The sequence below is a fragment of the Elephas maximus genome, chromosome 14, assembly GCF_024166365.1.
Source record: "Elephas maximus indicus isolate mEleMax1 chromosome 14, mEleMax1 primary haplotype, whole genome shotgun sequence".
Classification (NCBI taxonomy): Eukaryota; Metazoa; Chordata; class Mammalia; order Proboscidea; family Elephantidae; genus Elephas; species Elephas maximus.
In genome coordinates, this window is record NC_064832.1 from 19,339,192 (window position 1) to 19,366,664 (window position 27,473).

General features: G+C 37.4%; 1 protein-coding gene across 4 annotated transcripts in view; it reads right to left on the bottom strand.

The window, feature by feature from the left end:
• The window catches only part of POSTN (periostin), a 47,600-nt gene that overhangs the window by 11,238 nt on the left and 8,889 nt on the right, over positions 1-27,473 (bottom strand). For 2 of the 4 annotated variants that reach the window (XM_049853368.1, XM_049853369.1), the window contains exons 5-17: positions 25,030-25,194; positions 24,013-24,159; positions 23,357-23,498; positions 22,234-22,446; positions 21,158-21,292; positions 19,863-20,011; positions 8,631-8,767; positions 6,389-6,519; positions 5,256-5,386; positions 5,047-5,149; positions 4,885-4,952; positions 3,737-3,782; positions 1,185-1,265 (exon numbers count right to left, since the gene is read on the bottom strand). In XM_049853368.1, coding sequence (XP_049709325.1) covers positions 1,185-1,265; positions 3,737-3,782; positions 4,885-4,952; positions 5,047-5,149; positions 5,256-5,386; positions 6,389-6,519; positions 8,631-8,767; positions 19,863-20,011; positions 21,158-21,292; positions 22,234-22,446; positions 23,357-23,498; positions 24,013-24,159; positions 25,030-25,194 — 1,648 coding nt within the window. The remainder of the gene's footprint in view (positions 1-1,184; positions 1,266-3,736; positions 3,783-4,884; positions 4,953-5,046; positions 5,150-5,255; positions 5,387-6,388; positions 6,520-8,630; positions 8,768-19,862; positions 20,012-21,157; positions 21,293-22,233; positions 22,447-23,356; positions 23,499-24,012; positions 24,160-25,029; positions 25,195-27,473) is intronic. The other 2 variants (XM_049853366.1, XM_049853367.1) reach the window with 1 other exon arrangement.

A 27,473-nucleotide genomic window follows, 5' to 3' on the forward strand; every position in this document is an offset into this window, starting at 1 on the left:
CTAATTAGCAATGAAATGAGCTTTTACTCTTGTGTCTTCACTGTTTAAATTTTAAGTCATGATTTGCTTTAAGAGACAAACGTATTACAGAAAATTGCCATCTCATTTCACAGAATGAGAAGAAATAACAAAATAAAAGATAATCAGGCTAATAGTTTGCCTGAGATTTAATCAAAACATAATCTATTCCTTTTTTGGAAGACAACTTCTATCTATATTACAAAATAAAGAAGATAATGAGGTCTTTTCTCTGTGGTAAGTCATCACAAAAAATAAGTAAACATGGAAATGAGAAATTCTAAAAGTCTGATCCTTGGAAAATACAGGAAATGAAGGCAACATCAACGATGTTGGATTTGGCCATGGGAGTTGAGAGAAAAGTGACTGCTTGTTTAATGTTCTGATCTGAAACACCCATGAGAAGTTATATGTAAATTCCGGGCTGGAATTACAGATTATATCGTTCCACTCAGTATACCAGTTACTTATTTCCTCTTCTGTCTCTTGTGGTCTGGTTTTAAAATTTATCATGTGAGGTTGTTATTTTTAGAAGCTTTTATCAATTTACTACTTCTGTGCTCTATTTGGAAACCCTGGTGGTGTAGTGGTTGAGTACGACAGCTGCTAACCAAGAGGTCGGCAGTTCGAATCCACCAGGAGCTCCTTGGAAACTCTATGGGGTGGTTCTACTCTGTCCTATAGGGTCGCTATGAGCCGGAATCGACTTGATGGCAGTGGGTTTGTTTTTTTGGGGTTCTTTTTTATGCTGTATTAGGATGCACAATGATAAAAAAAAAAACTTGCAAATTTTTAGAAGAGTTTCTTATAATAGTAAAAAGGTGACTCGTGAGGAGATTTAAAACAAAGCTATCAAAGGTACACTGTGAAAGAATCTAACCGCAGCAAAAAATCCAGGCATTGTTTGTTTAGTGAGTGTCTGGGTACTAGTGCTAATGCAACAGTCAATCAGGCCCCAATCAAGTACCAGCAAATGTACTGAAGTATCAGGAAGGTACCATCTACTGTGTGAATAAACCGCATTCTGCAACCACACGAGCATGCCAGGGCATAGAAATACTGAGCATGTTAGTTTCCAAGAGAATGTAAATACATTCATAGAAATCAGTCCATTACATGGATTGTTTTTCCACAGTAAAAGGAACCATGTATAACATTGATTTTACCTTCAGTTTTGATAATAGGCTGAAGACTGCCTTGAATCACTTTAATTTTTGGTTCCACAACTTTGGTTATAATTTTAGTTGCTGAAAAGTATAGAAGGTGGAACAAGAATGATATTTATATAAAAAGAAACTGAACAAAATTTTCTTTTTTGTCTTTGAGGAGTACACTGAGGTATCGGGTGTGGTAATACGGTTAGGCAGTCAGCTACAGGCAATATTCATGATATGTTATTTAGTATCTTCTCATGTCCAGATGTTGCCCTCTGAAGTACAGTGACTTGGATTTGTTCCACTGAAGTATATATTCTCTAAATGAGGAATTCTACCTCGAAATCTGTAATTTTGAACTGTACCACTAAAGCTCTTTACCTTCATTTGTGCTTCTTGAAAATAGTGGCTGCATAGCGACAGAAGACAAATAAACATAATTAATTTATGCAATTCATAATATGTAAAATTGCATGGTTGGATCCTTGCTCCATTAGAAGGAAAAAAGACAAAAAAAGACTTTAAAACTTTTTCATGCATTTGATAACAGTGATATAGAAAGGGAATATGAAAAATAGTTCAGAATACTTAAAAATAAATTTCAGCTAGCCAGACATGAGCTCTATGCAACAAAATATGATATGATCAGCATTTTAAGTTCCAAGATAAAATGCATTTGATTTTCAGCTTTATTATCATAGAATTGGGTTAAAGTATGTATTTTAAATGTATGTCATCTACCCAAGTAGGATAATACTGTGCAAGATTTATTTAAAATAATAGTCAACTATGTGGTTGACTTTTGGTTGTATACATTAGCTGTGCTTCTTGTGCCTTACAACTACAGCTATTGGCATTTTTAATTAGAAGCCTTAAAAGAGGGCTCCATTAGATAACAGGCTGTACTGAAGCTGACCTGGCAATCACAACCAATGGTGTCCACACATTACTGATGAGATGTTAACACACCTAGGGTTTCGGTGACATGCTACCTCAGGTTTCTGAGGTGTTTAGCTGTGTCAGCTTTTTGAATGGGTGTGGATTGTAGACCTTAACTGAAGCTATGCTTTAGTCACGTCGGATTCTATATCTTGAGATCTCAAGTTCTGAAACTCTAAATATATGAAATCTGTATCAATTACCGATTCTACCACCCTACGTGGTCTTTATCACAGAGGAACCGCTCCATGAACGTCAAATCCACAGATGTCTCTGCTACAGCTATCATCGTGGGTAATTATTTTTAGCTTAATTTTTACATCATGTTAGGGAACTTAAAGTTTAGAGTGTTGACATAGTTGGTGGATTCGTTCCAATATATACGATATACACACATACATATATATTTTAGTGGAGAAAGATGACACAACATTTCTGATGAATAGAGCCCATAAGCATTCTTTAATTTGTTATAAAATAGTCTTCAACAAGATTGTAAACTTTCAGATTGGAATTTATGCCATTTTGAAACATAGCATTCCAAATGAATCTTTAAACACTGTGCTGAGCCGGCCTGATACTGGAATTACATGTTTTATTATTACATAATTGAAACCAATGAGAGCAGCAGACATTTTGTTTTGCTGTTTATATTGGCTTTATTCTTTTACAATAAAAAAAAAAATACCTGGTGTAAATCTTAAGGAAAACTTTCTTCGTTAAATAACTGAAAGATCATATTATAAAATAGAGTCCTCTTCTATCCAGAATAAATGTGAGAATTGAATTAATATTTTAGCTACTGGTGTTTAATTATGGAGTCAAAACAAAATGAAAAGGATTACTGCTTTTGAAAGCTACAAAGGGAAAAAAAAGCACAATGAAAAAAGAAATCTTATGAGGTACATTTATGACAGTGAAATTGGATTTATGGTTGTTTCCTTAAGTAGTAGAGGTATAATTTTGATAATCTGATAGTGTCAGAGAGAAAAGAAATCTTGGAGTCTAGAAATGTTATCACCAGGCAGTCCAGTTTGGGATGGGGCGAACTTTTGAACCGTCAGCTTGTAACATGAGTATTCTGTCACACCGCTTTTCACCTGCCCACAGAATGCTCAGGGTTTGAAGGAGGAATGAGGGATAAGTCCCTCAGTAAAGCTGTTTCTGTGTCTGCACATCCGAATTTTCAGGTAGCTCTGGATTTTTTTTTTTTTTCTGGATTGCCTTTTTTGCTGTCTCCCCTTTGTCGCTATGAGTTAGAATCGACTCAACGGCACTGGGTTTGTTTGGTTTTTTTTGGTTTTCTCCCCTTTGTCTGTCTGTCTGTCCGTCCCCCGCTCCCCAAGCTAGCCTTTATCTTTTACTGTCTTTCTCAGATCTTATCACTTCTGTTGTTGGGAGGCTTAGGGAAGGGTTCATTGGATTGAAGGGTATGGCCAAGCCTGAGAGATCTTTCTCCACCCAGACTTCAAGCCCTGGCTCAAATGGCATGAAATTTACCATTATTTGCTACTGTAAATACCAGATTATCAATAGCCTCAGTTTGTAAATACAAAGGAAATCGTTGCGTTTTCTTTCTTTACATCATCCCATGTATATGTGACAAACGCTCATTATGTACTTACTGTAGACAGTCATGGGGATTTCTTTGAAGGTACTACCACGAACAAACTGAAAGTAAATACTTATATTTAGTACCATAAATGTGGCAGTTATATTTAAAAAATCATAAACTGTAATGAAGCTATCATTACAGTTAGTAGAAATAAAGTGAAGTTCCCACAGAAATAATCTTCTAAAAAACATATCTCCTTGCTATCCTGGCCAGATGACAGAAAAATCATTAGATTTGTTATTCTATAATAATTTACTAAGTAAAATTTCTCTTATTTTCTGGTATTTTGACACTATAAGGACAAGGAACAAAATATATTTTTGCCTTTCACTACTGTGATTAGTGACAATTTTTTATAAACAAACTTTCCCTAATATTTGGTAGCAACAGCGTTCGATAATAGGAAGATTAGGAAGATTATAATTGTTTATGTGCATGTCTTATTGTGCCAAATGGACAGTAAACTTTTTTTGAAAAAAAGGGCCATCTCTGATTAAAATTAGTATTTTTCATAATACTTAATACACTGCCTGGTTCCAAGCCTCTTTTTCACAGATATTTATTGAATAAAACCATGGAGAAATGATGTTCTTTCTTTAGAGGTGGGCCAGAGTTGTGTTTGCAACAAAGAGCAGTCTAAGCCCAGTACACATCTATTTCTTTATTTCTTTTTTGTTTAATAATATTTTGTCATGTTTAAGGTGAAGCTTGACACAGCAAAGTTGTTCCCATTTAACAACTTCCACACAAATTATTCAGTGATAGTGGTTACATTTTTCACAGTATGTCATCATTCCCACTCCTTCCATTCTGGTTGTACCATTTCTAATACTCTAGTTTTCCTGTTCCCTTACCTTCTCATCTTGCTTTAGAGTAATTTTTGACCACTTGGTCTCATAGATGATTTTAAAGCAGCTCACTACTCATGGGCAGTATTTTTTTTATGAGCCAATCTGTTATTTAGCTAAAAGGTGAACTTAAGGTATAATTTTTGTTTAAGGTTTAAAGAATATCTCAGAGTAATAGTCTTGAGGAGCCCCTAGTCTCAACCCATCCAGCAAGCACCTCTATTTCATAATGCATATATTTCTAGTCCACTGTGTTAAGCCTGTAATATCTGTTCAACATATTAAAAATAGATGAAGTGTCATTTTGTACCTTAATTTGGATGTATTTGATCAGTTTATTAAGTAATTCCAGCAGCTGATCATTTCCAACTGGTGTGTCTATGAAAAGAAATATTAAATGAACATTGTTAAGAAAGTGTGAAATAACGGTCTAGATGCCACTTGAAAAATAATGAGTTCAATAATTACTAACCTGCTGGATAGAGAAGCTTATCTACAACATGAATGACACCATTTGTTGTCATGATGTCAGATTCTTTTGACTTCAGTTCATTCACCAGAAGTGTATCATTTACCTATCAACACAGGTAGATAACATCAATGAGAAATTTAATAAGGAATGAACACTAGATAATTTAGAAATGGCTCAACACTATCATAAATTTTTTCTAGAGAACTTACTCCTTTCACATAAATTTTGCTTCCTTGTGTGGTCTTTAGAATGTTAGTAACACCAGGTTCGAATCCCTTTCCAATGAAAACTCCTGGTGTCAAGTGGTAAAGAATGATGTTTTGAAGAGCATTTTTATCCCCTAGGGTGAAAATAAACATATTAACTTAACACTATGTCATACTTTCTGACACTTTGATACTACAAGGACCTTGGCATAAAACATTTCTTTGTCTTTAGCTATTTTCCCCACACCCTATTATTTCTATATGGTCTTTGTGTTCTCAAGTTGATATCAAAACATACGGTCATTTCAGTCAGACCAATTAAAATATTACTCAACTTATTGGGAGAACAAAATCAAATTATTGTTGAAATTATGAGTCTAAACCAAACCAAACCCAGTGCCCTTGAGTCGATTCCGACTCATAGTGACCCTATAGGACAGAGTAGAACTGCCCCCATAGAGTTTCCAAGGAGCGCCTGGTGGATTTGAACTGCCGACCCTTTGGTTAGCAGCCATAGCACTTAACAATGAAGCCACCAGGGTTTCCGAAATTATGAGTACTGCCTTCTTTTTCACCTCATTACATGGCCTTTAATAGAAATTACTTAAGGGAACATCCAGCCAACAGCTTGACTGTTGTTAGCTACCATCAAGTTGCCCCAGACTCATGGAGACTTTATGCACAATGGGATCAGACCATTGTGACCCATAGGACTTTAACTGACTAGTTCTTTGGAAGTAGATAGCCAGGTCTTTCTTCCTAGTCTGTCTTAGTCTGGATTGTCCACTGAAACCTGTTTTGCATCACCGCAACACTCAAGCTTTCACTGACAGACAGGTGGTGGCTGTGCATAAGACACATTGGCCAGGACTCCAGTCCGGGTCTCCAGCATAGAAGGTAAGAATTCTACCACTGAATCACCAGGTGTCCTCCAACAGCATGACAGGAAAAAAAGTTAATTAAGAACATTAATGAGTGACCCTCCATTTATCTCAAGTGGAACTAAAGGGATCAAATGCTAGCCACGAATATAAATGAAGGGACATTTTTGAGGTTCACATCTGGCCAGAAAAGACTGATGAAGATGTTAGAAACTGAAATCAAAGGGCAAATATCTGGTAATCACTTCTACTCACGCATCAGAATTTCCTTTTCTTCGTTAGTCATTCCTTTAAATGCATCATTGGTTGGCACAAATAAGGTCCAATCTCCAGGTTGTGTCAGGAGATCTTTCAAGTCTGCAGCTTCAAGTAGGCTGAGGAAGATGCTAAACAGGAAGGGCATATATTTATTTTGTTTTAAATTAAAATGTGTAACCTAAGTGTCCATCAACAGATGAATGGATAAACAAAATGTGGTACACACATACAATGGAATATTACCAAGCCATAAAGAGAAATGAAGTCCTGATACATGCTACGACATGGATGAAACTTGAAAACCTTATGATTTGAAATAAGTCAATCACAAAAGGACAAATATTGCGTGATCTCACCTATAGGAAATAATAAGAAAAAACAAATATATAGAAATCAAAGTTTACTAGTGGTAAACAAGAGCAGGAAAGGGGGAAAGAGTGAGCCATTGTTTAGGAAGCAGTGAATGTTTCTGGTGATGGAAAACTTGGCAACGATTATGGGTGGTGGTTGTACATGATTAATGTAGCTGGTATCACTAAATTGTACACCTAAAAAACACTGAATTGGCAAATGTTGTGTTATACATATTTATGCAACAATAAAAAAAATTAGGTGTGCTCACCCAAAATGAATTAACATAGAATCCAATAGTTGCAGAAAGCATGAAAAAACTTTTTCATGCATGTCAAATCAATTTACTTATTAAGAAGATTTTATCATGAGGAAATGATTTAAATATACATTGTAATTCTAAAATTTCTCAAACTCTGTTTTTAGCGTATCGAACTCAGTGAGATCATGTTGTTGTTGTTAGGTGCCGTCGAGTCAGCTCCAACTCATAGCGACCCTATGTACAACAGAAAGAAACACTGTCCGGTCCTGCACCATCCTGACAATCATTATTGTGTTTAGCCCATTGTTGCAGCCACTGGGTCAGTTCACCTGATTGAGGGCCGCCTTCTTTTTCGCTAACCCTCTACCAAGCATGATGTCCTTCTCCAGGGACTGGTCCTTCCAGATAATATGTCCAAAGTACCTGCGACGAAGTCTCGCCATCCGTGCATTCAAGCATTCTGCTGTACTTCTTCCAAGACAGATTTGTTCATTCTTCTTGCAGTCCGTGGTATGCCAATATTCTTCACCAACACCATAATTCAAAGGCATCGATTCTTCTTCAGTCTTCCTTATTCTTTGTTCAGCTTTCGCATGCATATGAAGCAGTTGAAAATACCATGACTTGGTTCAAGTGCGGCAGAGTCCTCAAAGGGATATCTTTGCTTTTAAACACTTTAAAGAGTTTTTGTTGTTCTTCTTTTTCCAGCAGATTTGCCCACTGCAATGCATTGTTTGATTTCTTGACTGTTGCTTCCATGGGTGTTGATTGTGGGCCCAAATAAAATGAAATCCTTGGGAACTTCAATATTTTCTCTGTTTATCATGATGTTGCTTATTGGTCTAGTTGAGAGGATTTTTGTTTTCTTTATGTTGAGGTGCAACCCATACTGAAGACTGTAGTCTTTGCTCTTTATCGGTAAGTGCTTCAAGTCCTCTTTGCTTTCAGCAAGCAGGGTTGTGGTGTCTGCATAATGTCTGCATAACGCAGGTTGTTAGTAAGTCTTCCTTCAACTCAGATACGGTGTTTTTCTTCATATAATCCAGCTTCTCAGGTTATTTGCTCAGCATACAGATTAAATTAGTATGGTGAAAAGATACAGCCTTGACACACACCTTTTCTGATTTTAAACTCAGTAAAATGACTGCCTCTTGACCTGTTTTACAGGTTCCTCATGAGCACGATTCTTCACAATATTATCTGTATCTGTTATGATTCACATAGTCAAATGCCTTTGCATAGTCAATAAAACCAGGTAAGCATCTTTTTGAGGTCATACAATATAAAAAAACAGAAGCATATTTCTTTCCTTTAATATTCCACAAAATAGTCTTTGCTAGTATACCCCATCATTTTATTAAATTTAATGATAGAAGTTTTTCAAGCAGTTCAGTGTATTAGCTTTTCTTTTTTGCTTACCAAATTATATTAAGTTGTACCAAGGAGAAAAAGAAATAGTGTTTAAAACATATGTCAATTTTGAAAACGTTAGCAACGAATTCTTATTCTAAATTCTGTTCTTAGCAAAACAGGAGGCTGAATGGCTTTTGGGGTATTAACTGATTAAAAAAAGAAAAAAATGCCAATTGCTCCATTACTTTGTGGAAATGAAACTAATAAGCTTACCTAAAGCGCTTATCCTGTTTTAATTTTTCATGTAGTGATTTCTCTGCTGGTTTGATGATCTCTCGGAATATGTGAATAGCGCCATTTCTTCCTTGCTTGCTTCCTCTCACCATGCACGAATTTTCAATGCAGACGGCCTGGCAAGGAAAAGAAAGATGCATGCTCTCCATTTCCTTACTTGAAATTTCTTATGTGGATATAGCTGCATAATTACATTTTGGGACAGACCCTTCTGAGAGGTCACCTGACCTTTTAGGCCAGAGGAAATAGCTTCTCTCCTCTTTTGAAGGTTTTGCACAATCTGATCTCACAGTTCTTATCCAACCAGGTTTTCTACTACTATTCAAGCTCCCTCAAGCTTCTATCAGATTTGTCAGTAAATTGCAAAACTTCCATAGAATTCCACTCAATGTTTTCCACTGTTTTTGCTCTCTTTCTCTCCAGGTTCTAACTATTTCTCCAGACCTCTTTTAAAAAACCGAACTAGTTGCCATTGAGTTGATTCCAACTTAAAGCAACCCCACATGTTTCAGAGTAGTACTGCACTCCATGGGGTTTTCAACAGCTGTGATCTTTCAGAAGTAGATCACCAGGACTTTCTTCCAAGGCACTGCTGGGTAGGTTGGAACTGCTAGCTTTTCAGTTAGTAGCTGAGCATTTCACCATTTGCACCACCCAGGGACTCCCTACACCTTTGTTAGGTCAGTCTTAACCATAAAGTTTCCAGTGACTGCAGTGCTCCTTTGATCTTCCTTTTCTTTAGATTCAATTAAACAAAAATTTACTCTACGGTTTGGACTCTAAGACCCATTCAACTGTAAATCAAATCAGTGCTTTAGTGATGATAGTTTTTAAACAAATGTAATACATATTTATGTGTAATTTAAAATATATCCTATTTTCTGAGTCATTAAAATGCATGTCTTGGAATGATGGAAATATAGTGAAAAGCTACTGTGTGTCATATCCAATTCTAGGAAATATTTGTTTTCTTGTGAAACTTTTTAACAGTGGAAACCCTGGTAGCATAGTGGTTAAGTGCTACAGCTGCTAACCACGAGGTCAGCAGTTCAAATCTGCCAGGCGCTCCTTGGAAGCTCTATGTGGCAGTTCTACTCTGTCCTACAGGGTCGCTATGAGTCAGAATCAACTCGACAGCAGTGGGTTTGGTTTGGTTTTGGTTTAACAGTAGCTGCATGTGTTGACTGGACAGAAACTGAGTGGTACCATTAGTTTTACTGCAACTTTGATAAGTAATGTTTTATACAAGTTTTCCACAGATAATCCATTTGAACTATTTCATAAAAATCTCTGTATATCTGTATAAGTTCATCTTGAAAGTCATCCAGTAAGATTCAATTGCTGAGTAAAGCTTATTATAAAGAATCTTAACATTAAAAGGTCATCCTACATACTCAATTTTATCTAAAAATTACCTTGCAAACTATAAAGTGATCTATGAATCAAAGGCTTATTTTTGAGGAGTCTCGGTACTTTCTGAAATTGAAATAAGTGATACTTTATAACAAAGGTATTTATAATGGAACAAGTCAAAGTCTCTTAATTATTAATACATAGCGCTTTTTGTGTACTTTCCTAACAGTGTTTCTTCACCCAAGTGACCCATATCCCAGATCTGCCTATGAAGATTTGCTATTCAAATCACATACTAAAAATTCTGAGAGGAGGCGGAGCCAAGATGGTGGAATAGACAGATGCTTCTGTCAAGCCCTCTTTACAACAAAGACCCGAAAAAACAAGTGAAATGAGTATATTTGTGACAAGCTGGGAGCCATGAGCATCAAAGGCAAACTTAGACAATGAACCGAGGGGCGGGGGAGGAAGAGGCTGTTCAGGAGCGGAGAGGAGTTACCAGACCTGAATTGTGGGGAGCCCACAGGCACCATTCCTGGAGCGGCGGCAGCTGTGGTGGAGGACTGTTACTAGCATTTGGCCGCAGTTTCCTCAGGGAGAAGCAGCCAGCCACACAGCCTACTCACACCTCTGGAACCTGAGGAGAATGGCACTCTCGGCAAAAGCAAAGTACTTGCGTATATGTTACCCTGCCCCCTCCCCCCAACAAGCTGGCTTCAGCAGCTGAATCCCTGGGCCTTAGTAGGCCTGGGTGAGCACATAGAACCATCCTCCCAGCCATGCGGAAAGAAAAAATTTGCAACTGGGGGGAAAAGATAATTTGCTACCTCCATTAACCAGGGGAGCTCAGGACAGAAGTGGCTCCTACCCAGGCATAAACTATCCCTGGACCTTGAGCACCTCCCCCTTCTGCATGGACCTGTGTGGGCCTATTTCAGAAGAATAGACCCTTGCTGGTAAACGCCAACCATTTCAGCTATGCAGTGGAGAGGTGGGTGTTTGACATTTGACATTGCTTTGCCTACTAAACAAGGTCTTCACCTACCCACATCAGGGACCTAAGGACTGGTAGCTCCACTCAGATCACCCAGCCACCTGCGACAGGGGTCCAAAGATAACTGGTAGCCCCCAGTCCTTACACCCCAAAACTTTGGGTGCCCATGGTCCCTCTGCAGAACCCAACCACCAGCATGCCCTAGGGAACGGAGGCACATTTTCCTCAGAGACACTTGGGGGTCAGTTCTCAGCCCCCTGCCTTGTCCAGAGAGTGACCTCTTGCTGCAATCAGATACCGGTATATACGCCAATTACCCCTGCCCCTCTAAGACTGTAGGACAGAACATATACCACACACTTGATCTCAGCTACCTAGAAACCTGAGCTGAATTCATACAAGAAAACTGAATGGGCTCCTAGACTGATATACCTGATAACAGCTCTAGCCAGCTGGGGACAGGGCACCAGAGCTCCAAAGGTGAAAATAATCAAGCTAGCTCACTCAAGCAACCCATAGGGATATACCAAAACAAAACAAAGCAAGCAGCTACGACACAGTAAGCATAAACTAATACAATAACTTATAGATGGCTCAGAGACAGCAGTCAATATCAAGTCACATAAAGAAACAAACCATGATCACTGCAACAGGCTCACAAAACAAAGAATCCAGGGATCTTCTAGATGAAAGTGCATTCTGGGAATTACCAGATGCAAAATACAAAAGTTTAATATACAGAACCCTTCAAGACATCAGGAAGGAAATGAGGCAATACGCAGAACAAGCCAAGGAACACACAGATAAAGCAACTGAAGAAATTAGGAAGATTTTTCAGGAACATAATGTTTAATAAGCTGGAAAAATCCATACACAGACAGCAATCAGAAATTCAGAAGGTTAACAATAAAATTACAGAATTAGATAACTCAATAGAATGTCAGAGGAGCAGAATTGAGCAAGTAGAAGCTAGAACTTCTGAACTCGAAGATAAATCACTTGGCACTAATATATTTGAAGAAAAATCAAATAAAAGATTAAAAAAAAATGAAGAAACCTTAAGAATCATGTGGGACTCTAACGAGAGAAACAACCTACGAGCTATTGGAGTACCAGAACAGGGAGAGATAAGAGAAAATACAGAGAAAATTGTTGAATATTTGTTGGCAGACAACTTCCCTGATATTGTCAAAGATGAGAAGATATCTATCCAAGATGCTCATTGAACTCCACATAAAGTAGATCTTAAAAGAAAGTCACCAAGACATATTATAATCAAGCTTGACAAAACCAAAGATAAAGAGACAATTTTAAGAGCAGTGAGGGATAAAAGAAAAGTCACCTACAAAGGAGAGCCAATAAGAATAAGCTCGGACTACTCAGCAGAAACCATGCAGGGATGACATATTTAAAAAATTGAAGGAAAAAAATTGCCTACCAAGAATCATATATCCATCAAAACTGTCTCTTAAATATGAAGGTGAATTTAAGACATTTCCAGATAAACACAAGTTGAGGAAATTCGTAAAAACCAAACCAAAACTACAAGAAATACTAAAGGGAGATCTTTCGTTAGAAAATCAATAATATCAGGTATCGACCCAAGACTAGACACTGGGCAGAGCAACCAGAATTCAACCCAGACAGGGAAATCCAAAAAAAAAAAGGCAAGATAAAAAAAAAAAAAAGCCCAACACAGGATGACGGCGATGTTATTATATAAAAGAAGACAACATTAAAATAATAAAGAGGGACTAAGAAATGTAATCGTACACCATCTATATGAAGAGGAAGATACGGTGATACAAAGAAGTAAAAGTTAGTTTTAAATTTAGAAAAATAGGGGTAAGTAATAAGGAAACCACAAAGGTGACTAACTATCCTACTCATCAAAATAAAATACAAGGGAAAAATACAGACTCAGCAGAAACAAAATCAACAACAACAAATATGGGGAAAGGGCAATATATAAAGAAAATCTACTGAGCACATAAAATCAAGTGGGAAAAAGAAACTGTCAACACACACAAAAAGACATCAAAATGGGAGCACTAAATTCATAATTACCCTGAATGTAAATGGCCTAAATGCACCAATAAAGAGACAAGAGAGTGGCAGAATAGATTGAAAAACAGGATCCATCTATATGCTGCCTACAAGAGGCACACCTTAGAGACACAAACAAACAAAAACTCAAAGGATGGCAAAAAAATGTATAAAGCAAACAACAACCAAAAAAGACCAGGAGTGGCAATATTAATTTCGGACCAAATAGGCTTTAAAGTTAAATCCATCAGAAAGGATAAGGAAGGACACTATATAATGATTAAAGGGACAATACGCCAAGAAGATATAACCATATTAAATATTTATGCACCCAATGACAGGGCTGCAAGATACATAAAACAAACTCTATCAGCATTGAAAAGTGAGATAGACAGCTCCACAATAATAGCAGGAGACTTCAACACACCACTTTTGGTGAAGGACAGGACATCCAGAAAGAAGCTCAATAAAGACACGGAAGATCTAAATGCCACAATCAACCAACTTGACCTCGTAGACATACACAGAACACTCCACACAACAACAACTGACTATACTTTCTTTTCTAGTGCACATGGAACATTCTCTAGAATAGACCACATATTAGGTCATAAAGCAAGCCTTAGCAGAATCCAAAACATTGAAATATTACAAAGCATCTCCACTGACCATAAGGCCATAAAAGTGGAAATCAATAACAGGAAAAGCAGGGAAAAGAAATCAAACACTTGGAAACTGAACAATACCCTGCTCAAAGAAGACTGGATTATAGAAGACATTAATGATGGAATAAAGAAATTCAGAGAATCCAATGAGAATGAAAACACTTCCTATCAGAACCTTTGGGACACAGCAAAAGCAGTGATCAGAGGCCAATTTCTGTCAATAAATGCACACATCCAAAAAGAAGAAAGGGCCAAAATCAAAGAATTATCCCTACAACTTGAACAAATAGAAAGAGAGCAACAAAAGAAACCCAGAGGCACCAGAAGAAAACAAATAATGAAAATCAGAGCTGAACAAAATGAAATAGAAAACACAAAAACGATTGAAAGAATTAACAAGACCAATAGCTGTTTTTTTTTTAAAAAAAACAACAAAATTGATAAACCACTGGCCAAACTGACAAAAGAAAAACAAGAGAGGAAGCAAATAACCAGAATAAGAAATGAGATGGGCGATATTACAACAGACCCAACTGAAATTAAAAGAATCATATCAGATTACTATGACAAACTATACTCAAATTGAAAACCTAAAAGAAATGGTTGAATTCCTAGAAACACACTACCTACCTAAACTAACAAAAACAGAGGTAGAACAACTAAATAGCCCCATAACAAAAAAAAAGAGATTGCAAAGGTAATCAAAAAACTCCCAACCAAAAAAAAAACCCTGTCCATCGGCTTCATTGCAGAGTTCCACCAAACTCTCAGGGAAGAGTTAGCACCACTACCACTAAAGGTATTTCAGAGCATAGAAAAGGACGTAATACTACCAAACTCATTCTATGAAGCCACCGTATCCCTGATACCAAAACCAGGTAAACACACCACAAGAAAAGAAAATTATAGACCTCTATCCCTCATGAACATAGATGCAAAAATCCTCAACAAAATTCTAGCCAATAGAATTCAACAACATATCAAAAAATAATTCACCATGACCAAGTGGGATTTGTACCAAGTATGCAGGGATGGTTCAACATTAGAAAAACAATTAATGTAATCCACCACATAAATAAAACAAAAGACAAGAATCACATGATTTTATCAATTGATGCAGAAAAGGCATTTGAGAAAGTTCAACACATCATGATAAAAACTCTCAGCAAAATAGGAATAGAAGGATTTCTCAACATAATAAAGGGCATCTATACAAAGCTAACAACCAACACCCTAAATGGAGAGAGCCTGAAAACATTCCCCTTGAGATCCAGAACCAGACAAGGATGCCCTTTTTCACCACTCTTATTCAACATGCTAGAAGTCCTAGCCAGAGCAATTAGGCTAGATAAAGAAATAAAGGGCATGCAGATTGGTAAGGAAGAATTAAAGTAAAAACCGTTTTTTGGGTTTATTTGCAGATGGCAGTGGTTTATTTGCAGATGAAATGATCCTATACAGAGAAAACCCTAAGGAATCTTCCAGAAAACTACTGAATGTAATGGAAGAGTCCAGCAGAGTATTGGGATACAAGATAAACATACAAAAATCAGTTGGATTCCTCTACACCAACAAAAAGAACATCGAAGAGGAAATCACCAAATCAATGCCATTTACAGTAGCCCCGAAGAAGATAAAATACTTAGGAAAAAATCTTACCAGAGATGTAAAAGACTTATACAAAGAAAACTACAGAACACTTCTGCAAGAAACCGAAAGAGACTTACAAAAGTGGAAGAACATACCTTGCTCATGGATAAGAAGACTTAACATTATAAAAATATCTACTCCACCAAAAGCGATCTATACATTTAATGCAATTCTGATCCAAATCCCAAGGACATTCTTTTTTTTTTTTTTAATTTTTATTGAGCTTCAAGTGAACGTTTACAAATCAAGTCAGTTTGTCACATATAAGTTTATATACACCTTACTCCATACTCCCACTTGCTCTCCCCCTAATGAGTCAGCTATTCCAGTCTCTCCTTTTGTGATAATTTTGCCAGCTTCCAACCCTCACTACCCTCCCATCCTCCCTCCAGACAGGAGATGCCAACACAGTCTCAAGTGTCCACCTGATACAAGTAGCTCACTCATCAGCATCTCTCTCTTACCCACTGTCCAATCCCTTCCATGTCTGATGAGTTGTCTTCGGGAATGGTTCCTGTCCTGGGCCAACAGAAGGTTTGGGGACCATGACCGCCAGGATTCCTCTAGTCTCAGTCAGACCATTAAGTATGGTCTTTTTGTGAGAATTTGGGGTCTGCATCCCACTGATCTCCTGCTCCCTCAGGGATTCTCTGTTGTGCTCCCTGTCAGGGCAGTCATCCGTTGTGGCCGGGCACCAACTAGTTCTTCTGGTCTCAGGATGACGTAAGTCTCTGGTTCCTGTGGCCCTTTCTGTCTCTTGGGCTCATAGTTATCGTGTGACGTTGGTGTTCTTCATTCTCCTTTGATCCAGGTGGGTTGAGACCCATTGATGCATCTTAGATGGCCGCTTGTTAGCATTTAAGACCCCAGACACCACATTTCAAAGTGGGATGCAGAATGTTTTCAAAATAGAATTATTTTGCCAATTGACTTAGAAGTTCCCTTAAGCCATAGTCCCCAAACCCCCGCCCTTGCTCCGCTGACCTTTGAAGCATTCAGTTTATCCCGGAAACTTCTTTGCTTTTGGTCCAGTCCAGTTGAGCTGACCTTCCCTGTATTGAGTATTGTCCTTCCCTTCACCTAAAGTAGTTCTTATCTACTAACTAATCAGTAAAAAACCCTCTCCCACCCTCCCTCCCTCCCCCCCTCATAACCACAAAAGTATGTGTTCTTCTCAGTTTATACTATTTCTCAAGATCTTATAATAGTGGTCTTATACAATATTTGTCCTTTTGCCTCTGACTAATTTCACTCAGCATAATGCCGTCCAGGTTCCACCATGTTATGAAATGTTTCACAGATTTGTCACTGTTGTTTATCGATGCGTAGTATTCCATTGTGGGAATGTACCATAATTATTTAACCATTCATCCATCGATGGACACCTTGGTTGCTTTCAGCTTTTTGCTATTGTAAACAGAGCTGCAATAAACATGGGTGTGCATATATCTGTTCCTGTGAAGGCTCTTATTTCTCTAGGGTATATTCTGAGGAGTGGGATTTCTGGGTTGTATGGTAGTTCTATTTCTAACTGTTTAAGAAAACGCCAGATAGATTTCCAAAGTGGTTGTACCATTTTACATTCCCACCAGCAATGTATAAGAGTGCCAATCTCTCCGCAGCCTCTCCAACATTTATTATTTTGTGTTTTTTGGATTAATGCCAGCCTTGTTGGAGTGAGATGGAATCTCATCGTAGTTTTAATCTGCATTTCTCTAATGGCTAATGATCGAGAGCATTTTCTCATGTATCTGTTAGCTGCCTGAATATTTTCTTTAGTGAAGTGCGTGTTCATATCCTTTGCCCACTTTTTGAATGGGTTGTTTGTCTTTTTGTTGTTGAGTTTTGACAGAATCATATAGATTTTAGAGATCAGGCTCTGGTCGGAGATGTCATAGCTGAAAATTCTTTCCCAGTCTGTAGGTGGTCTTTTTACTCTTTTGGTGAAGTCTTTAGATGAGCATAGGTGTTTGATTTTTAGGAGCTCCCAGTTATCTGGTTTCTCTTCGTCATTTTTGGTAATGTTTTGTATTCTGTTTATGCCTTGTATTAGGGCTCCTGACGTTGTCCCTATTTTTCCTTCCATGATCTTTATCGTTTTAGCCAAAGACATTCTTTAAGGAGATGGAGAAACAAATCACCAACTTCATATGGAAGGAAAAGAGGCCCTGGATAAATAAGGCATTACTGAAAAACAACAAAGTGGGAGGCCTTACTTTACCTGATTTTAGAGCCTATTATACCACCACAGTAGTCAAAACAGCCTGGTACTGGTACAACAACAGATACATGGACCAATGGAACAGAATTGAGAATCCAGACATAAATCCATCCACATTTGAGCAGTTGATATTTGACAAAGTCTCCAAAACAGTTAAATGGGGAAAAGAAAGTCTTTTTAACAAATGGTACTGGCATAACCGCATATCCATCTGCAAAAAAAATGAAACAAGACCCATGCCTCACTCCATGCACAAAAACTAACTCAAAATGGATCAAAGACCTAAATATAAAATCTAAGACGATAAAGATCATGGAAGAAAAAATAGGGACAATGTTAAGAGCCCTAATATATGGCATGAAGAGTATACAAAACATTTTAAAGAATGTAGAAGAAAAACTAGATAACCGGGAGCTCCTAAAAACCAAACACCTATGCTCATCCAAAGACTTCACCAAAAGAGTAAAAAAACTACCTACAGACTGGGAGAAAGTTTTTAGCTATGACATTTCTGATTAGTGCCTAATCTCTAAAATCTACATGATACTGCAAAAACTCAACTGCAAAAAGACAAATAACCCAATTAAAAAATGGGCAAAAGATATGAACAGACACATCACTAAAGAAGACATTCAGGTAGCTAACAGATACATGAGGAAATGTTCACGATCGTTAGCCATTAGAGAAATGCACATCAAAACTACAATGAGATTTCATCTCACTCCAATAAGGGTGGCATTAATACAAAAAACACAAAATAATAAATGTTGGAGAGGCTTTGGAGAGATTGGAACACTTATACACGGCTGGTGGGAATGTAAAATGGTACAACCACTTTGGAAATCGATTTAGCACTTCCTTAAAAAGCTAGAAATAGAACTACCATAGGATACAGCAATCCCGCTCCTGGGAATATATCCTAGAGATTTAAGAGCCTTTACAAGAACAGATATATGCACACCCATGTTTATTGCAGCACTGTTTACAATAGCAAAAAATGGAAGCAACCAAGGTACCCAACAACGGATGGATGAATGGATAAATTATGGAATATTCACACAATGGAATACTACGCATCAATAAAGAACAGTGAGGAATCTGGGAAACATTTCATAACATGGAGGAATCTGGAAGGCATTATGCTGAGTGAAATTAGTCTGTTGCTAAAGGACCAATAATGGATAAGACCACTATTATAAGAACTTGAGAAATAGTTTAACCTGAGAAGAAAACCTTCTTTTGTGGTTATGAGAGGGGCGAGGGAGGGAGAGTGGGAGAGGGGTATTCGCTAATTGGATAGTAGATAAGAACTACTTTAGGTGAAGGGAAAGACAGCACGCAATACAGCGGAGGTCAACACAATTGGACTAAACCAAAAGCAAAGAAGTTTCCGGAATAAACTGAATACTTTGAAGGCCAGTGTAGCATGGGCAGGGGTGTGGGGACCATGTTTTCAGGGGACTTCTAAGTCAATTGGCATAATAAAATCTATTAAGGAAACATTCTGCATCCCACTTTGAAGAGTAGTGCCTGGGGTCTTAAACTCTAGCAAGCAGCCATCTAAGATGCATCACTTGGTCTCAACCCACCTGGATCAAAGGAGAATGAAGAACACCAAGGACACAAGGCGATTACGAGCCCAAGAGAGGAAAAGGGGCACATCAACCAGAGACTACATCATCCTGAGACCAGAAGAACTAGATGGTGCCTGGCTACAACCGATGACAGCCCTGACAGGGAACACAGCAGAGAAACCATGAGGGAGCAGGAGAGCAGTGGGATGCAGACCACAAATTCTCATAAGACCGGACTTAATGGTCTGACTGAGACTGGAAGGACCCTAGTGGTCATGAACCCAAGACCTTCTGTTGCCCCAGGACAGGAACCATTCCTGAAGCCAACTCTTCAGACATGGATTGGACTGGACAATGGGTTGGAGAGAGATGCTGGTGAGGAGTGAGCTTCTTGGATCAGGTGGACGCTTGAGACTATGTTGGCATCTCCTCCCTGGAGGGGAGATGAGAGGGTAGAGGGGTTAGAAGCTGGCGAAATGTACATAAAAAGAGAGAGTGGAGGGAGGGAGTGGGCTGTCTCATTAGGGGGAGAGTAATTGGGTGTGTGTAGCAAGGTGTATATGGGTTTTTGTGTGAGAGGCTGACTTGATTTGTAAAGTTCCACTTAAAGCACAATAAAAATTACTTTAAAAAGTTCTGAGAAATGTTGTTGTAACAGTATTCTTTGGCAAGTGCCTATCGTTTGATATTTAGCTGTGATTCACTTACTGTACGATACACAAAGACTCTGAGTTGTTTGCCTCCAATGGTCTCAAGTTTTTGTCCATTGTAAAGCTCATTAAGGCCAACTTTTACTTTCAATATGTGGTTCTGCAAAATTAACTTAAGAAGGCGCTGATCCATGCTCAGAGTATCATCTATAAATAAATTAAGAGAGAGCATTATTATATTTAGAAAGTATTAAAATTTTCCTTATAACAGAAAATTATGAAAACGGATAATTCATGGGTACTACTGATATTAAGGATCTGGGTTTCTCTCATATAACGTATGAGTAAACTAAATGCTTAAGGCTAAAAATTCTAATTACCAATTGGAAACTCTATGACCTGTTATGTCAAATGACTATCAATCTAAACAATAGATTTAATCTCTGTAAGGGCTACATACTCTTGTGGTGGTCATTGTCAACAGCTAAACCCTACTGCTGGCAAAGGTTTTTTCTGTCATTTAGATATCAATTAGCCACATCAATCATTTCTGACAATTGGATAATCAATAGATTCACTATTGATGAATCATTAATAAACTCATCTTTATTTTTGGAAAGAGAAAGCACACAACCTCTTAAAGGTGGGTTAGTACCGACATACACGGGCATCTTTACAACAAACAGAAAAATAGCATTCCCAGGAATTTGCGTTTTTTTTACTAACAAATAATTTTCTATCTCATAATTTAGCATTTGGAAAATGTACAAAAGGGTTATCCTTGCCTTTTTTTTGAAAAAATTTTGCTAACAATTTAAACATGTCTATCTGAAATATTTTTTTCCGGAAAAAGTGACAGATTGCATCAGCCTAAACACTCCTTAAATTAATGAAATGTTTTTAATAACATGTCACATAGTAATATGAAGTGTGTGATAGTCTGTCATTTTTTATTTATAATTTAGCATACTTACCTTCCAAATTCTGAGGTACAAAATATGCCTATTTATTCCGAAATATTATTATATTGGTGTCAAATAAACAAATTAGATGTACTTTTCTTAATATTTATTAATATACCCATCCATATGTGTATTGGAGATATGATTATATTTATAGAATAACTGAATTCCCATTATCACAAATTTTCACTCCATATAGGTTATTATTCATTATAATTGTTTGAAATGAAGTACAGCTTAGAACAGACAACATAGTCCTAACACGCTGTATACATAGCCTGTGCAGAAATTTATCAACACCTGGTAAAACGTCTATTATTTCTTATTGCAAATGGTCATCAAGAAGTAAAAGCTTGTGGTAGGAGGAGGAACAACAAAGTCCAGGACGTACCAGAAAACGCATTATTCACAGGCGCCAGCAAAGTGTACTCTCCCTCTGGCCTCAGAGAAGATGCCAAGCCTAACTGGGCCACAAGGTCTGTGAAAGTGGTTTGCTGACTTCCAGCCAGCTCAATAACTTGCTTGGCTGTAAAATAAACCATCACCACCCCGTCAATGTCATCAGTGTTATTATTATCATCATAAAAGTAGTAAACCAATTCTTGGCTGCTTTCTAACATTATAAGCTATTTATTGCAACATCAACATGTTAGAAAAAGAGTTCCAGCCTTCCTTTTTTAGGGTTGATAACCATGAGGAATTTCAGAAGGAGAATATCTTTCTTTCTTACTATTTTCCATTTTCTTTAATCCTCTATTGCTCACCTCTCATCTGTCTCTACCCTTGTGAGTGTCACAGCTTTTTCATTTACCCAAAGCTATTTGGTTGTACCTTTCCTTTTTGTTTACCCAAGAAAAACTCCCTTCACTGTGAAGACCTTTATAAATGTTGGTGCTGTTGTTGGTTGCCATCGAGTCAGCTCTGACTCATGGCCACCCCATCAACAACAGAACCAAACGTTGCCTAGTCCTGCACTATCTTTATGATCGTTGGTATGTTGAAGTCCGTTGTTACAGCCTCATCTTTCAGTACTATATCAGACAATGCTCTGTTGTGATCCCTAGGATTTTCACTGGCTAATTTTCAGAAGTAGATCACCAGGCTTTTCTTCCTAGTCTAGAAGCTCTGCTGAAACCTGTCTATCATGGATGACCCTGCTGGCATTTGAAATACCAGTGGTATAGCTTCCAGCATCATGTCAAGCTATCATAGTACAACAACCTGACAGATGCGTGGTGGTTTATAAATATTAGCCCTCAAAACCCCTGGAAAGCCAAAGTTCCATTTGTGGAATGTCCATGGCTACACAGCCTGATGACCTAGTACCTGGCTCACAGCTTCTCTTGTGTTGGTGCCACCATCCCACTCCTCGTTCTGCACATCCATATTCCATGCACTTACTGAGACACACTCTTCAGGCACCATAATAAATAATAGTAAGGAGAAGAACATGAAACTGTTGCTCACCAGAATCAGGAATTAGGACCTGATCAATCAAATGGATGACACCATTATTTGTAACAATATCTTTTTTGTTCACCATTTTAATTCCATTTACAGTTATGCTGTCACCATTGCAGCCGATTTCAATGGTGTTTCCTTCCAGGGTCTCAAAGACTGCCCCGCCCATAATGGCCTCGGAGCACTGGAGGGTGTTTAAGATGTGATACTTCATCAGAGCTGGCAACAAGAAGAGAAAAGCAACCTTCAGATTACGGGAAATGAAATTTTTCCTTAAAAGATGCACTTCACTGTGGAACTAGGTATGACTAAGACATTCGATAAATATCTAAGACCTAAGGACTGATTAGGAGTTTTTAAATTCTAATCGCTTAGGTTCTAGGAATTTCTTCCCCTCCCCCCCCCCCCCCGCCATCAACTACACAACAGAAACAATTCAACTCAATAGGAAATGGAAAGAAGTGAAGATCAGCTTCAGGAAATTATTTGTATAGTACCAGAAAGTTAAACTGTATCTGGTAGATCAAGCCAGCCACCATAATGAAATATAATGAAGCATAATGATATGGAAGCAATAAGAATTGCTGTTTCAGAAGACCTGAAAAATTATCTGTTAGTAATAGCCGAGTTGATTCCAACTCATGGCAACTTCATATGTTCCAGAGTAGGACTGTGCTCCATACACTTTTCAATGGCTCTAATCTTTCAGAAATAGATTACCAGGCCTTCCTTTTGAGGTGCCTTTAGGTGGATTCTAACTCTAACCTTTCGGTTAACAGCCAAGCGCATTAGCCATTTGCACCGCTCACAGACTTTGTTAGTTATGTCTATTCCAAAACACCTAAGCAGTATTTTGCATTAGCTGCTCATCCTTTTCAATATCTGCTACTTATTTACTCGAAAGTAGTACACCAAAACAATGTGACCTTTAGGGTATTCTCACTATTTAAGGACTACACCCTGCCTGCTCTTTAATTTTTAAGATTTTTATTGTTGACCTCAGAATAAAATCTTTTCTTTGTCTTTGCTTATCAAAGCTAATAACATTGGCATGAGTGAGTATCTTTCAGAATTTCCTTTTCTTCCTGGGATTCTAGGAGATGTCTCAAAGGCAAAGACAGTTCAGTACCTTCAGAAGCCACTTTGTCTCCCATGATCCTTTCTAGGACCCCTCGTGGGAGTTTCTCAAAAGCTTCATTGGTTGGAGCAAAGAGCGTGAAGTGACCATCTCTTCCGAGGGTTTCCAGTATATCCGATGTAATGGCAGCTGCCTGAAACACAAATCTGCTTTTTAGAAGCTTACACCTTAAAATCCAAAAGAAAATGACAACACACAGCTTTAGACTGACCTTTGGGAGTTTTTTTTTTTTTTTTGGGAGTTGATTCCTTCACTATAGAAGTTTGTCCTTGTTAGAGCTTTAAAACATTCCTTTTTGGCACAAATAACTACATGTTTTCCAATTTTCCACAAATCATACCTGCAGGAATGGGAATTCTGCCAGCATTTATGTGACTACAGCGATAGCTGAAATGAACATGTTCTAAAGGCACTAAGTACATATAGTCACATAACTAACCATTCTGTATCTGTCACATCCACATAAATATTATTTTACACAAGATGATTTTTCCTGTGTAAAATGAAATAATTTTATTTCAAGAAATATATTTGTTGCATTTTTGCCAGATTTATGTAATAGCATTGTTCTTGTTCTTAGATTTCAACAGAGAAAGAGGAGGAGTTTTAATAACTGCGAAGGATCTGCTGTTAGGTCTTGTCCTCACCCTAAAAGAGGAGAGGTCATCTTCTGCTTCAATGAAGTCCTGGATGGAGGTGCCAATTTGTGTGAGGACGCGGTCAATGACATGCACAACACCATTGGTCGCAATCTGGTTCCCATGGATGATACGAGCACAGTTAACGGTGACAACCTATAATTCAAAAATTATAATTAGTTTGAGAAAATCAAAGGGTAAAAATCAGAGCTATCCAGTGATAACTGACAGTGCCAGACCCTTCCCTGTTTTTCATTTGTCCTGGTAGATGTAACATGAATGACTTGGCATTCTGAATGGCAATGCTAAGGGTGAAGACTTACAAATTACTAGGTCTGAAAAAGAAGCTGTAAGAGACAATGAAACCAGGTGAGAATCCTAGTTACACTTAACATATTTGAAAAGATAAGGCACAAACATTATTTTCACTTGCTCTTTCAAAAGCAATAATCGTTGCTTTTATTTTTCTATTTCTTTTATAGAGATAGTCACAGACTATTTCTAATGTAGGTATAAAGAAGTCTAATTAGTCCTAAAATAAATTCTGAGAGAAACAATTATTGCGTAAATACATTCAATTCTTTTTCAAATTTCGCCTCATCACTGACCCTCTTTTTCCCTGGAAATCTGACTTTTGAAAGAGCCTTATGGTCCTGTGGGTGGTTTCCCACAAAGACTCCTCCAAACATAAGAACCCCTATCAGGAGAATAACATACATTCTCTGATTTTTTTTTTTTTTTTGGATATATATTTAAACACATTAACTACTAAAAATTTCTCTTTAAGAACATCTAAGTTTAATGTGAGTGAACTGTTACTGTTAGTTTAGTTTCTGTCTCACAGTGACTCTTCAGGAGAGATCAGGCACTGATTTGGAAACTTTAATGTCCTAGATCTGGAGGAGAGTCATGGTACCCATTTATACTGTTCTCACTACACTTTATTATCCTTTGAACATTATATAAAAGGCACAAAAAATCAAGAGAGAGATTATTCAGAAGCTGACTTATATTAATGAAACTTACCCCATTAGGATAATGGTTAATGAAAAGCCCCAGGTTGTTATACATCGAAGGAATAATCATGCCATTTTTTAAGTCTTTGGTCAACATCCTCTTATTAACCATGTGACTATGTAAAGCATTCAATAATTCCACATTTACATTGCTCTCCAAACCCCTACGGACATTCTAGGGAAAAAGAAAGTGACATTTACTTTATTGTGATTAATTATTAAAGATCTTAGAATCACATTTTTTTCTACTCTCCTGTTACTTTCTCATGGCATTATCCAAATGGTCAACTAAAATTGACATAAATAACTTAAAGTCATATTGTTTCAATTGATTAAGGAATTTTTAAAATTCAGGTATTCTGTAAAGAATAATGAATCTGATAGAGTGCTTGGACATTATTAGGGGCACAACAAATTGTATTAAATGAATGTGTTGATGAGGAGACAAGATTGACGTACAGTAAAAGCTTAGTGGGGTATGAAATTGCCAGATCTGTAAAATATCTTTGAGTGGTAAATAAAACAAAAAAGACATTATATGTGCATATGATATTTGAGTTTTAAAAAGGTTTTATATTTATTTTATAATAGATTCAAGAATTCGATCATCCTGTAATATTTAATCTATCCAATACCATGCACTATATTATACTGCACTGGATGCTACAGGAAGTACAATGATAAGTAAGGTAAAGTCTCTTCCTCTGAAGTGCTTATCATATAGCAGCAGATAAAAATAAACATAGTAAGATATTGACTGACGGAGAAAAAATGCTTTCAGCAGTCAAATGACGAAGGCCTGCTTTCCTTAAAGCAGTTTTGGGGGTAAGCATTGAGCAGCAGATGGATTTAAACAGGTGGATTGGGTGTGTATTCTAAGTCCAGTTGCTGACACATGGTCACTACTGGGAGAACAAAAGTGGTCCAGCTTGGCAGCATGTATTTTTATATTTATCGGGTAACATTAATAGAAATTTAGAAAGGTATACGGGACAATATTGAGGAAGACTTTAAGGGCTGGGTAAGGTTGTTGTTGTTAGGTGCCGTCGAGTAGGTTCTGACTCGTAGCAACCCTATAGGACAGAGTAGAACTGCCCCACGGGTTTCCAAGGAGCGGCTGGTGGATTTGAACTGCCAACCTTTTTTGGTTAGCAGCTGAGCTCTTAACCACTACACCACTGAATAAGGAGTAAACTAAATGGGCTATGAGATCCATTGAAGATTTTATGGCATGGAAATACAATGATTAGAACTCTGCCTTGAGAAGGTTAATCTGGTAGTAATACAAAGCAGAATTGAGAGTAGTAGCTAGGAGGTGATTCTGTCACTTCAGATAAAACATGAGATACGGCTAACAGTAGGTTCAAAGAATTGGAGAAAGGGGAGGTAAAGATGACCAGCAATTTTCAAGTCTGAACATTGCATGACTGACACTGTTAATTATGGAAGCAAAGACAGCAGAAAAGCAATTGTTTATTGGGATAAAGAAAGTGACATATGATTTAGGTAACTTTTATTTAATATGCAGATGATATATTCAAGGAAAAATATTAAGATAAGCTTTAGAAATATTCTTCTGGGGTTCCAAGGAGAAAGAAGTACAGTTCAAGAAATGCAAATTTCACCTTTATATGCACTTAAGTGATAGTTGAAGCCATCAGAAGTGCATAAAAAGAGCAGGTTGAGTTCCTAGCAGAGACTTTGACAAGGCCTATTTTTAAGGCATAAGGATGCCATAAGTCAGAGCCAACTCAACGACAATTAACAACATTCTTAAGGCAAGAAAGAAGAACAAAAAACCAAACCAGTTGCCATCAAGTCAATTCCTGTTCATGGTCACCCATGGGTGTTAGAGTAGAATTGTGTTCCATAGGGTTTTCAACAGCTGTGATCTTTTGGAAGTAGATGGCCAGGCCTTTCTTCTGAGGCACCTTTGGGTGGATTTGAACTGCCAACACTTTGGTTAGTAGCTAAGCACTTACCCATTTTCACCACTCAGTGACTCCCAAGAAAGAAGAGGAGTTAGCAAAAGGAACAGAGAGGTGGTCAGAGATGTGGAGAAAGACAGCTAGAAGAGAGAGTTCTACCATGCAAGCAGTTAAACATGCAGTTGACATAGCAAGACAATATCTAGAGGAATCTGCCTAAATTTTCCTAAGTATTGTTTGGCTCCAGGAGCAATTATCAAGTCATCTTCAAATCAAGTAGAAGGTTTTACAGATTTAAAAATTGAGTAATAATTTAGTGTGTTATAAATCAACTTACGCAAAAAAATCTGAAAATCAAATGTATCGTATACATTTCATATAAATCTCCAAGCATGTTTATAAATCCAACAATTTATGAACAGCTATATATATTTAATATAATTAAAATATATAATTAAATATATCTATGCATTTTTTTTGTTTGTTTTGGTATGCAATATAGCTTAATATAGATTTGAAACTGCAG